The sequence below is a fragment of the Meriones unguiculatus genome, chromosome 1, assembly GCF_030254825.1.
Source record: "Meriones unguiculatus strain TT.TT164.6M chromosome 1, Bangor_MerUng_6.1, whole genome shotgun sequence".
NCBI classification, from domain to species: domain Eukaryota; kingdom Metazoa; phylum Chordata; class Mammalia; order Rodentia; family Muridae; genus Meriones; species Meriones unguiculatus.
The window spans coordinates 111,204,991-111,218,984 of NC_083349.1; the positions used below are offsets into that span (position 1 = coordinate 111,204,991).

The 13,994-nt window shown below is 41.0% G+C and overlaps 1 protein-coding gene across 4 annotated transcripts in view; it reads right to left on the reverse strand.

Annotated features, from left to right (window-relative positions):
- The window catches only part of Ubxn2a (UBX domain protein 2A), a 37,506-nt gene that overhangs the window by 16,995 nt on the left and 6,517 nt on the right, over positions 1-13,994 (reverse strand). Inside the window, exons 3-5 of one of the 4 annotated variants that reach the window (XM_060365542.1) lie at positions 10,908-11,031; positions 4,870-4,923; positions 552-693 (exon numbers count right to left, since the gene is read on the reverse strand). In XM_060365542.1, coding sequence (XP_060221525.1) covers positions 552-693; positions 4,870-4,910 — 183 coding nt within the window. In that variant the 5' untranslated portion in view covers positions 4,911-4,923; positions 10,908-11,031. Of the gene's footprint in view, positions 1-551; positions 694-3,396; positions 3,471-4,869; positions 4,924-10,276; positions 10,414-10,907; positions 11,032-13,994 lie in introns of those variants that run through there. The other 3 variants (XM_021644963.2, XM_021644962.2, XM_060365547.1) reach the window with 3 other exon arrangements.

A 13,994-nucleotide genomic window follows, 5' to 3' on the forward strand; every position in this document is an offset into this window, starting at 1 on the left:
TGTTTCTCCAGACCTGGACTTTTTTTTTTTTCCCCAGCCCTGGACTTTTTATGTGGCAACTGAGAATACAAATCAGATCCTAACTCTCTAACAGCCATCTCCCTGGCTTCCTTCCATCGTGAGTATTCTAGCCTTGAACTTACTATGTAGCTGAGGACAACTTTGCACTCCCTGTTCTCCTGACTCTCCTAAGTGCTGGATTACAGATACTTTTCACCTTGTCCAGCTGATGCAGTGCTGGTGTTGACTGAACTCAGAGTGTTGTTTGCTATGTAAGCATTTTACCAGCTGAGTTACATCCTCAGCCCCATCACAGATATTTTTAACTGAAAATAGCATTTATTTGGTTTGTAAATTTAAGCAACACAATAATTTTATAACTCAGTTTGTTGTGACTGCTTTGATTCCTGCTCAGCTTTACCTACCTCTGCTTTCCTGGCACCTGTGCAAATTCAACATCATGAAAATGGTAAAAAAAAATAGCTTTACTATTACAAAAGTAGTTTTGACTTTAGGATCTTCCTAGAAGCCACTAAGTAAGAGACATTTACCTGTTTCTTCTGTTCTGCAGGGGACAAACTTTTGGCACCAACCTTCTCTGCTTCCTCAAAAAGGCTGTCAACAATACAGTCACAGTCCTTTTGTTGATTATCATCGAGGGGCTGGCTGTCAGGAGGTCCTGTTTCACAAACCCTAAAACAAAACAAAACAAAACAAAACAAAACAAAACAAAACAAGTGTTGTTACCTCCAAGTTAATAAATATGTAACCTTTGGGGAGGGCTAACTTTTTGCTGTGTAGAGTATCTTTTGTATTTTAGGATGTCTAGCAGGGCCTTTGACCTTTATCCATACAGTATTGATAACAAGAACAGTATGAAAAGCACAAGTGATAACCAAGTAGAGTTATACATTTGTATGAAAATGCCATCATAGGGAGGGAGGGACTGGGAGGGAATGAGGGATGGGGACACGGCTGGGATACAGAGTTAATAAAATGTAACTGATAAAAAAAAATAAAAAAAAAGAAAATGCCATCATAAATCCATTACTTTGTAACTTAAATTAATTAAAAAACTCTCAAACTAGATGTTCATTATTATAATATTTATGTGCATGAATATGTATATATGTGTACACATGTGGAAGCACTTGTGGAAGTCGGGGAACAACTTGTGGGAATTATGGGAATTGGTTTCTTCTTTTTTTTTCTTTTTCAAGACAGGGTTTCTCTGTATAGCTTTGGCTATCCTGGACTCTCTTTGTGGTTTACTCTTTCTACCATGTTGGTTCTAGGGATCAAACTCAGGCTGTCAAGTTTGGCAACAAGGAAGCTATCACACTTGCCCCAGAATTTTTTTTTTTTAAAGAGGTCATAGAGGGCTAGAAAGATGGCTTATAGGTTAAGAGTGTGTATTGCTCTTATAGAGGACCTGAGTTTGGTTCCCAGCACCAAGATGTGGCAGCTCATAGCTAAAGATCCATCAGATTTAATGCTCTATTCTGGCCTCTGAAGGCACCTGCCCACACATGCAACAATCCTACACAGACATAATTAAACTTAAAAAAAATACATTTTTAAAGAAGATCTCATAGAAAATAATAGTTGTTAACCAATCTCCACTTAAAGTGCTATAATAAGTATACTTTTTGTTTTTGAAGACAGGATCTCATATACCCCAGGTTGACCTCAAACTCTCTTGTAGCCAAGGATGACCTTGAACTACTGCCTCCATCTACCATGTGCTAGGTTTATATGGTACTGGGGAGTGAACCAAGGACCTAATGAATACTAGGCAAGAACCCTACCAACTAATGTGTATGCTCAGTTGGAAATATGTTATTTTTGAAGAGCTCAAAATAACGTTTTTATCATTCCTATCACACAGTCTCATTATTTTGCCAAAGCTGGTCTCAAACTACTGAGGGATCAGGCAGTCTTCAAACAACTTTCCAAGATGTTGGAAACTTGAATTTCTGATTCTCCTGTCTCTATCTTCTGAATACTGGAATTACAAGTATGTGCCACCCTACTTGGCTTTTTTGTTTTTCTAAGACAGGGTTTCTCTGTGTAACAGCCTTGGCTGTCCTGGAACTCTCTCTGTATGACAGGCTGGCCTCAAACTCACAGAGATCCACCTGCCTCTGCCTCCTGAATGCTGAGATTAAAGGCATATGCCACCACAGCCCAAACCTACCTGGCTTTGTATGTGTGTGTGTTCATTTTGAATTTGTATTTTATCAGATAAAAATATTATCTAAGATTTTACTTGTTGGAAATGGATTCTGAGCTTTTGGAAGTTAGACACAACATTTATAAGAAGTGATGAAATATAAACATTTTGTACCTTTCACTGTTAGGAACTGTAAGGTACATACTCTTACTACTCCTGCTACTAATCTACATCTCAAGCCTATGCTTCTAACCACCAAACTCTATAAAGAACTATTCTAAGTACTTCACGTGTGCCAACTCATTCAGTCTTCACAATGACCCTAGGAAGTATCATTTTTATCTTAATAGATCAAGAAAAAGGCTAAGTAATTTGCTTATGCAAGGCTTATGTGCTTATCACTAAGTCAGACAATCTCTCAAAATAGCTATCATTTTATTATTATTAAAATGCTGGTACTCAAGATTGGGGATATAGCTCAGTTGGATATGGCTAACTCACATGGACCTGAGTTTGAAACCCATCACCCAGCTGTGCAAGGGTGTAATAGTGAATCCCAGCACTCAAAGCAGAGACAAGCAGATTTCCATTGCATTCCAGGCCAGCATGGTCTACAAATGAGCTCCAGGCCAATCACGGTTATGTGGTGAGACCTTATCTCAAAAAGTAAACAAACAAATGCCAGGTGTTCTAGCTGAAGAGATGGCTCATACCCATGGTAATGCTTTTCAGTTAGATGTATTCTTTTTACTCCCCTAGATAATTTTCTCCTATATATACTATTAAAACATTCATATTATCAGTATTAATTACGTCTTTCCAAAACAACGACATGATACCTCTCACACAGAAATGGTTACTGTAAAATGATATCATATGATACTATTGATTTTTTTCTTTAATCAAATAGCTATAGTATAGCATATTATCTAAAGGTCCAGGCTTTGTGGTTCATGTTAAGAAATCTTTACGTAGTTGTAGTGAGAAAAACTAAGTCTAAACAAGAAACTTAAATTTATGATTTGGTTTTCTTATCTCTAAGATGCAGATACTATGTTGGGAATGCAGCACAGTTGGGAGAGTACTTGTCTAGCATTCACAAAGCTCTGGGTTCAGTCCTCAGCAGTACACAGACCTGGTGTGGTGGTGCATGACTATAATCTCAGTACTTTGGTAGGAAAGACAGGAAGATAAGAAGTTCAAGGTGATCCTTGGGTACATACTGTATTGAAGGATAGTCAGGGTCATTATGAGATTGCCTTAAGAAACAAAGATGCAGATGCCACAACAAATGGTCCTGAAGATTAAATGGAAAAGACAATTAAGCTGGGAGTTGTGGTATACAACTTTAGCAATGGAGGATCTCTATAGGAATTTCAGAACAGCCTGGTCTATAGAGCGAGTTCAAGGATTACACAGGGAGAGGTCCTGTCTCAAAAGCCAACTAATAAAACAAACAACAGTTTTATGAAATAAATAAAATAAATAATAAATCAATAATCAAAACAAGCCTCAATGAAAAGCACTGTAAATAGATGAGGCTGGGGCTGGAGAGATGGCTCAGAGGTTAAAAGCACTGCTTGCTCTTCCACAGGTCCTGAGTTCAATTCCCAGCAACCACATGGTACTCATAACCATCTATAATGATATCTGGTGCCCTGTTCTGGGGTTCAGATGTACATGCAGGCAGAACATTGTATACATAATAAACCAAATAAATCTTAAAGAAAAAGAAAACCACCCTTAATTAAAAAAAAAAAAAAAAAGGAGCTTGGAGAGGGGCATGGGAGGAAATGAGGGAGGGAGGGGATTGGGAGTGAGTGAGAAGGGGATTGGGAGGGAGTGAAGAGGGGGCTACAGCTGGGATACAAAGTGAATAAACTGTAATTAATAAAAAAGAATTTAAAAAAAGAAAAAATAGATAAAGCCAAAGACAAAATATTAGGGGTTGAAGACAAGGCTAAAGATTTTATAGTTAGTGCTCATTACATTGGCTTAGTCAGTAAAGTACTTATTGTGTAAGGCTGAGTTCAATTCCCAGAACCTGTGAACCCAGAATATGGAAGGAGAAAACTGAGTCCACAAAAGTGAGTCCACAACACTGTGGCATGCAGACATACATATGTACACACATACACAAACACACACACTACTACTGCTAATAGTAATAATAAATTTTATTCAAATAGTTTTTAAAAATGCAATCTTAGCCTGGCCTAGTGCTGTAAGCCTGTATCCTCAGCTACTTAGCAGGCTGGAATTCAGTGAATATGTGGGCAACAGAGTAAGTTTAAGGCTAACCTAGGCAATTTAGTGATGCCCTGTCACAAAATAAAAAAAGACAAAAATAAAGCTAGGGATGTAGCTCTTCCCAATGGCAGGGTACTTGTTCTGAATATGTGAGTTCCTAAGTTCAATCGTCATAAAAGAAAGGGAAGGAAATTAAAGAGAAAAAGTGATCATGATCAAAAGAAGAGCTCTAAGACGCAGTTAATGGAATAAACTTTTACTACAATCTATTCAATGCAGCTTTGAGTAAAAACAACAAACCACTCTTAAAATATGTTACTATCACCAATTTATGGAAGTGGTCATGTATAATTAAAAGCTCCTTTACTATTCTGCCAGTGACATGAAAGAAAACCAGAAAGAAAATAACAAAGGCATCAACAAACTCATTGCTTGAGTTAACTTACCATTCTTCTTTTATACTGTCAAGATTATCTACTTCTTTCATTCTCTTTCTGCTACTGCAAAAGTTAAAAGATATGAAAGTTAAAGTTCTCAATAGTACTTATTCCTATATATCAGTATTCTTTAACATGTCATGTAACCAAAAAGTAGCACTAAAAGAGTTTGAACAAATGAACAAAGCCCACATTGCCATTTTAATCTAAAACAAAACAAATCACCCAGCATTATATGGTGGAACACCCTTGTAATCCCAGCACCTGAAAATGGGAAGGATGATTCCCCAGAGAGTTTAAGATAATTTCTGCTATGTGACTAAAGACAAGCTTTGGCCCTGAGAAAGATCCTGTTTCAAAAAATGAAAACAAGCAAGCCTTTAACTTCACCATTGGGTAAGTAGAAGCAGGCTGATCTCTAAGAGTTCTAGGCTACCTGGGGCCACATAGTGAGACCCTGTCCCAAAACAAAACAAAACAAAACAAAACAAAGGCTGTTTAAAGGTGTTGCAGGATACCTGCTCCCATTGAGAACCTGGAGATTGTGAACTGTAAAAACCTGTTTCTAATTGTGGTATGGCTCAGTCTTTGTCCCTAGAGTTGTTTATTGTAAACTAGTTCTTGTGGTGTGGCTCAGTCCTAGCACACACCTTTAATCCAAAAGCTTTCTGTAAACAGGATTAAATAAAGTCAAGAGGTCAAGAGGCAGAACAATCAACCAGACTGACAGGAAGTGAATATGGGGAGAAAACAACAACAACAACAACAACAACAACAACAACAACAAAACAAAACCGTAGTGAGCAGAAGTCCAGAGGACAGATAGAGATGCATAGAGGGACACTGATTTGAAGGGTATTTAAGACAGCATGGAGGAGAGGGGGCTTTTTTTCTTTGGGATGGGAGCTGAATAGGAAGGGCTTTTCTCCTTCTGAGATGTCAGCTGAATAGGAAGGTCATCTGGGTGCTTTCTCTACCTCTTTGAGCTAGCAGGCTTTCATCCCAGCATCTTGTTCCTGGGTCTTCATTGGTAAAAACTGAACAATTGGGATTTTTTTTTTTTATAACAACAGACATGGGCTGGAGAGATGTCTCAGCACTTAAGAGAACTTATTGTTCTTCCAGAGGATTGGGAATAGATTTTTAACACACACTTGGCAACTCACAACCACCCTTAACTCTAGTTCCAGAGTTACACTCTAGCTTCTGAGGGTACCTCGCACACACATGGTATACAGACAACCATACTTGTGAGTAAAATACTCATTCATATTAAAACACACACACAAAGACACCAATAATAATAAAGGAGGACTCTTTTTATTTTTGTTTTCCAGAGGGTCTTTTTCTATGTCTGCTATATGTGTATTTCCTCACCCTGCCCTTAATAAACATCTTTCTTCAACTGCTAAAAAAAAATATTTTGAAGGGTTTATTTTTGGGGGTGTGTACACTGTGTTTAAGTGTTCATGTAGTGTACATGACGAAGGCAGGCATGTGGTGGCCAAAGGCCAATGTCAGGTGTCTTCCTGGATATTTTCCCACTCTATTTGTGTATATATGTGCACGTATGTATGCATGCATGTGGAGGCCAAGAGCAATTTCAGGTGTTTCCTTCTCAGACACCATCCCCTTATTTTTCATGTAGAGTGCTTCTCCCTAGAACCTGGGGCTTGATTCAGCTAGACTAGCAGACCAGTGAACTCCAAAAATCCACTTGTCTCTGTACCCTCAGTGTTGACATTATAGGTGTTCACCGCCACCACATCTAACTTTTATGTGAATACTGGTGTTCCAAATTCAGGTCTTCATCCTTGCCCAAGGAATGTAGTTTATTGACTAAGCTTTTCTGCAGCTTCCAGAGGTTTTTCATTGGTTTGTTTGTTTTTCTGAGACAAGGTCCCTAGATGACCTGGAATGTTAGTTCCAAAGACCCACATCCCCATTCCTATCCTCATTCAAACTAGTAGCTACACTGCTGTCAGAATAACCTTTTTAAAATACAAATCTGATTTTTGGACCTCCTTACTGAAAACCCCTCAATGATTCCCACTGCTGTCAGAATAAGGTCCGAATCCTTTGGGCAATACTACAGGAGAACTAATATAGTTCTTCACATTTTTACCATAGCTGCACTTAATAGGTTGTAATAAAAGTATGTTCCCTTAATTGTAACCTAGAGTCTTCATAGTTATGATCATCACCACTACTAGATGTTTGCTGAAACAGTCATATATAATTAAGTTGCTTTATTATTTTAATTATTTCATTCATTTATCACTATACAGCTATTGCACGTATTTATTCATGTACTAAAACAGGAAGATAATAACATAGGTATCATGCCCAAAGGATATCCTATTTGCACCCACAAAAGAGCAAACCCACTGACTGGGTCCAACACTGAGTCTAGACCCAGTTCACCTAGGACTATAGGAGGAGCTTAGGTAAAAGTCAGCATTTCTCAGGAACTTGTGAAACTGGTTTCCATCTGCCAAAAGGAATCCCTTCCCTTACCTTTGACAGAAGGGATAAATGGCTCCACTGACATATACCTGTGCCTGTATATCAAAGCCCATAAAGACCTCCAGGCTCCCTCAGTTACTCTCCCTCTTCTCTCACACTCTACCTATGTGCTGTTCTCCCTTTTCTTGTAGATTGCCCTGGATTCTTTCAGATACCTCTGGATACTTTCTCTCTTATGCACAATAAAAACCTTCCCCTTAACCATACCATGGAACAGTCATTTTAGTGGTTTCTTTACTTTGCTCCCTAGAATAAGCATTAGCAAAGAAACTCGTTGCTTGAGTTAACTTAGCAGTGTTTCTCTGTAATGGTTTTGAAAAAAGACTGTTCCCAAATCCACATTACATAAAAAGGTGACACGTTTTATCTGGCCTTAATCTACTTTACCACTCAGTCCCCTTTTGCTCTCCATATTCCAGATGTTGTGAGCTTTTTGTTCCTGAAATGGCCATCTTCTTAGCCTCTGTGGCATTTATTTCCTTTGAGGGTCTTTCTTTCTTTTAGAAGTCAACCTTCACCTAACTCCTATTTACCAATAAACTCTCAGCTCAAAAATTATTTTCCTAGAGAAACTTTGTGTTTTCCTAAGCTGGGGTAAATCCTTTATTAACACCCTCTCACAAATACCTTATTTCTTCCTCTTAGCTTCTACCTTGGTTTACTGGCGTTTATTTCTGTGTTTCATAATTCTTTGTCTAATTTTACCACGTAATCTAAACATGGAATCTATAATTGCCACCATCATCTCCTTAGTACTCAGTCCATTAGCTTGTTTGTTTGTTTACTTATTTATTCATTATTTGAGGCAGGGTCTTATATAGATTATGCTAGCCTGGAACTCACAGAGATCTGCCTGCCTCTACCTTCCTAGTGCTGGGATTACAGTTGTATATAATTTTTAAAACTGAATAAAACTAAGACATTAAATAATTCTCCGAAGCATTATTGCAGAATGTTGTACTCTGAACATAAACCACTTTCATCAGAGCAGCTGTGACTTGCAAGAGACCTTCAATATCAAGCCTGTTGACATTCCTTCACAGAACAGGAAAAAGTGAGAAGGATCATTAGAAATCGTAAGCCCTCCCTCCTCCATTTCCTATCCAGTTGACTATAATGTTGCCTAGGCAATACTTGATGGGTTTCTGAGGTACCAGAATTTATGGAGTGTGGAAGATTAAATGAAGAGAGAGGCAGTGGGGGGACTCCATCTATGAGTTATGAGAAGTCATCATCCATGTTAGGGTAAGACTTGAGAGATGAAGCTGCTCTGGGGTCACCTATACTCCTATAAGTAATCTGTCACCCATGCTCTGTAAGTAAGCCCAATAAACTCATTAACGTGCCAAGTGAAGCTGGATTCCAATGGAATTCAAACTTTGGTCTGGGTGAGTGGACATTTGTGTGTTCCTCCCCAGTAAAAGTCCACTTAACTTGAAGAAAATATAGCATATAGGTAGGACTGGGGTGTAACTCAGTGGTAGAGGACTTATTCAAGCTTATGGTGGCTCATAACCATCTGTAACTCTAGTTCTAAGGGGACTTGACACTCTCTTCTGCCTTCCACAGGTGTCAAGCATAAAAATGGTGCACAGACAAAATGCTGGTGCACATAAAGTAACAACTAACACATACCCCCTCCCCCCAAAAAAGAGCCAGTGCTCAAGTCCTAACTGCTATCTATAGTTCTTCCTAGTACTCGGTACTCAACAGCTCTTTCCTACCTGAACACAATTCTGACTTTTGCATTTCACCAGTACCACTAATGTCAGTGTTATCACACCAGTATTCCCTGCAACAACAAACTCAGAAGATGAATCACACCTGTAACACCAGCACTAAGACAACTGAGGCAGGAAAATGACAGTTTGAGGCCACAAGGTAATACTTAGCAACTTGGAAGCCAAATAGCCAAGGGTACGAATATTTCCCCTCAGGGGTGTGGAGGAAGTGGGGTGGGGAACAGCTACAGTGCATGCCTTTGACCCTAGGACTCAGGAGGCAGAGGCAGCAGGGTGTCTACGAATTTGAGGCCAGCCTGGTCCACAGAATGAGTTCCAAGCCAGCCAAGATTAATTAGCGAGACCCTGTCACAAAAATTAAAAACTGATGCTACAAGTCTGTAATCCACGCACTTGAGGGTCTGAGAATCCCAAGTTCAAGTCCAGCATGTGATCTGACAAAGACAACAAACAAACAAACACACAAACAGAAAAACCGAGTAAATTCAGATTATTCCTTATTTTCATTTCATATTACATAAAAAAAGAACCAACGCTGGAGGCCACTCTAACGTTCATTTTTACTGTTAATAAACTTTTATTACCACGAGTGAAAAAAAAAAGGAATGAAAAAAGGACAGAAGAAGAAGAAAAAGAAGAAGTAGAAGACGAAGAAAAAGAAGAAGAAGAAGAAGAGGAAGAAATCATCAATCAGGAAAACAGTGAACATCAAATATTTACAAAAATATCACTTAAAGTGAGATGAGTGAGCTGGTGGAGCGAATTACGAAACGTCCAGCGGACGAGTAATCCTGTATTTCTGGAGTGCGCTTTCCGCAGCGTTCGCCTTTGGAAACGGCGACGTCTCGACGGCATCGAAGTCCAAGTTTCGGGGCGCCGTGAGGGGAGAGGAGCGCGACGAGCTTCCCCCGAGCTGGCGAGCCGCGCGGCCGGCGGAGCGGGGAGCTGCAGGTCGGCCGTCACCAGCGCCGGGCTGGGGCCGGGCGGAGGCCTCGGTCCGCCAGCGTCCTCGCCCGGCCGCGCGGTCCGGAAGCCGCCGCTGCCGACTCACTGCGGCCCGGACCCGTCGCGGTGGCGGGCGGCAGCCCGGGAACCGCCCGCCCGCTCGCCCGCCCGAACGCGCCGCGCCGCGCAGCCTGGAAACTCACCTCAGGGCGCGGCCCCGCGGCCCAGTTGTCCGTCCCCTAGGGCCGGCAAGCGCCGCCGCCGCCGCCGCCGCCGGGCCGAAGCCCCTCAGCCCGGGAGCGTCAGGAAATCCTCCGGGGACCAGCGGCCCCGCCGCCGCCGCCGCCGCAAGCCTGGCCCGCCTCCCTCAGTCCGCCCGGCGCGCGCCAGGGACGGCTCGGCGCGGCTCCGAGGAGCGCGCACGGCCGAGGCGGGAGCGCGCCGCGGGCGGCTGGGACGGGAGCGCGCCGGGGGCGGGGCTTCCTGCGGCGGGTCACCTCAGGCCTCGGCTTGGCGCGCACTAATGGCGGCGGTCTTTTCCCTGCCGCCGGCGCCGCTGCTTGATGCCTCCTTAGGAGGCGCGGAAAATGCCAGGAGCTAGGTGGGCGTTTACCTGACAACCCAGAGTCTTCCTATTTCTTCCTATGTCCCCTCCTCCCCTTTGCCTTGCAGAGATGTCCCTACATTCTGTCAGTAGACTTCATCTGATCCCCATCATCCCAAGAGTGACAGTTAAAGAAACTCCCCCGCCCTTTGCGTTCTTGAAAGGGCCCCCTGCAAAGACCGCTCTCTCCTGTAGGATTTATTTATTTGCTTGTGTATTTATTTATTTACCTTTTTGGTTTTTCGAGACAGGGTTTCTCTGTTTAGCAGCCCCGGCTGTTCTGGAACTCACTCTGTATATCAGGCTGGCCTCGAACTTCGAGATCCTCCTGTCTCTGCCTCCGGAGTTGGCTTCCTATAGGATTTAGATAGGACTTCAGCATGCCCGCTCTTTTACTCAACACAAGGTCAGGCATATTCTCTCCAAATTCCCGGTCTTTGCGCTATAAATGATTATCAGAACTGCTTGTAATCACTATGTGGTCAAAATACCAGCTGCCCTGACATACCAAACTTTAGTGAAGCATTCCTTCTCCAGGTTCCCGAATTTTCGAACGTCCTTCGCCCGAGCCAGGAAGCACCTCCTTTTTGCCATTCCAGAAAGTATGTTTACTTTGGAATAAACAAAGTGTCTCTGATGTCCTGTCTGGTCCAGTCTCCTGTACTGTTGATTGGTCCCACCTTCCTATACCCACGTTTTTCTAGCCCTTTTTATTCTTACCTATACAAGAAAAGGACACCCCCCCAAAAAAAAAAGAAAAAAGAAAAAAGCCCTTATCTACCTAATCTAGAAACTTGTCGCAGATCTCATTAATTTTCCTCTGTTCAATAGTCTCTTTTTGTTGTTGTTGTTGTTCTCTGTTTGTTTTCCAGACAGGGTCTCGTTAGGTAGCTCTGGCTATTCTGGAACTCACTATGTAGACCAGCTGGAAGATCCACTGCCTTAGCCTCCTGAGTGTTAGGATTAAAGGTGTGTGCCACTTCCCCCGGCTACAATAGTCTCTTAAGTCTAAATCTAGAATTGTTGGGTGCAATCATAGTTTTTTACATGCTAGGGGTATTTGCCTCTAAGTTACACTTCCACCTATCTTAGATTTATTTATTTTTTCTTTCTTCTTTTCTCTAACATTTATACTCTTGGCCTATGGCAATTGTATTGCTCTTTGCAAGCCCCACCCCCTTCCCTACCCACTGCAATAATCTTTCTACACAGAATCTAGATTTACCTAAACTGGAGTTTGCTTTTTATTTGACAGTTGTTAGTGCCTGGAGTCAGCTTGAGATTGGGCCTCACCTACCAACCATTCCCAATCAGGTAAAAGCAATTTGGGATTCTTTTGAAGACCTACTGAGCAGCTCAGGGATCCTGCGGTGAGTTTAGCTCTCAAAGCAGGGCTCTTGATCCCCTGTGTGTTGAGTTTCTTTTTTTTAACCAGTAGTGAAAGATGCATGATTGTGTGGATTATAATAGTATATTATACACAATATTTGCTGTATGTATATAATGTTACATATAATAATTGTCATAAATGTTTTATGTACATAGTAATTGTTAGTCTGGGCATTCTCTATAGAAACCTCTACTTAGATGTAATCAGCATATATATTTGAGATTTATTTATTATTTCATGTGTATGGGTGTTTTGCCCATTTATGTGTCTGTATACTACCATCTCAAGATCCTCCTGTCTCAGTCTGTCTAATATTAGTATCTTAGGCATGTAGCAACCTCACAAGACACTTTGATCTATGAGGCTCCTTTAATATTTTGTCTTTTTGTCCCTGGTCCTATTATAGGGTTTGTTCTAATTAAAAGGATTCTTCCCCATGTCAAAAGTCAGTTTACCAGCCAGGTGTGGTGGCATATACTTGTAATCCTGGCATTGGGAGGATGCATAACAATGTAAGCTTAAGGTTAGCCTGGTCTCCAAGGTGAGACCCTGTCTTAACCAAAAGAAATCAACTGACCATAGCTCTATAGGTTTAATTCTGTAATTAAACCTATTTATGTTTATTTTTTATTTCTATTTTACGTTTGCTTTTATTTTTATTTACATTATTATATGTAAAGAGACCTATTTGGAGCAGGGTCATGGTGGCACATGCCTTTAATCCCAGCACTTGGGAGGTAGAGACAAGCTGATCTGTTTTTGAGGCTAGCCTGGTCTACAAAGCAAGTCCAGGACAGCCAAGGCTACACAGAAAAACCCTGTTTGTTTTTTTTGTTGTTGTTATTGTTTGTTGTTGTTTTAGTTTTTTGAGACAGGATTTTTTTTTTGTGTGTGTGTGTGTAGCACTGGTTGTCCTGGACTCATTTCGCAGCCCAGACTAACCTTGAATTCACAGAGATCTGCTTTCCTCTGCCTCCTGAGTGCTGGGATTAAAAGTGTGGGCTACAACCTCATGGCAACAAAATAAAACAAACACTTACATATACTTACATACACATCCCAAAACAAAAACGAAACAGGTCAAGTTTGCCTCATAACCAAGGAAGACCTTGAATTATTCTTACTGCTTCCACCTTGGAAGATTGAAGGCTTGCAGGCATGTACATGGCATATATGTGTCTTGGAGGTCTAGAGTTAAGAAATGAGTCCTTCAGTTTTGCTCTTCTGTTAGGACTGTTTTGCCTATTCAAGGTCCTCTGCAATTCATACAAACTTTAAGGTCAGGTTTTCTATTTCTGTTTAAAATTTTGTTCTTATATTCATTGAGCCCTCTCTCAGCCCAGTGTACAAATTTGCTTCAGAAAATTTTACTTCCTTGTTGAATAGTATTGGGGCAAATTGCAGTTTGTCGTCATGTGTGTGTGTGTGTGTGTGTGTATGTGTGTGTGTGTGTGTATATATATTTTTTTTTGTTAAACTGTTGAATTTGGTTTGTTGATGTTTTATTTTTGTTTAAGAATTTTGCCTTAGTTGTTTGGTGGTGGCACATGTTTTTAATCCCAGCACTTTGGAGGCAGAGGCAGGCAGATCTCTGAGTTTGAGGCCAGTCTGGTCTACAGGGTAAGTTCCAGAACAGCCGTGTGTTACACAGAGAAACCCTGTCTCAAACAAAGAAACCAAAACAAAAATAAATTTGCTTTATTTTTTTTTACAAGAGATATTTTATAGTTCTTGTGGAGTTTTTGTTTGGCTTTGTTTGTTAAGACAATGTTGTCCCCACAGAACAGATTAGAAAATATTTCTTCCTGATGCTGTGAGAAAACACCGACCAAAAACAACTTGAGGAGAAAAGGCTTTATTTGGCTTATACTTCTAGGCCATGGTCCATCATCGAGAGAAGTCAGGGTAGGAACTCAAGCCGAAATCA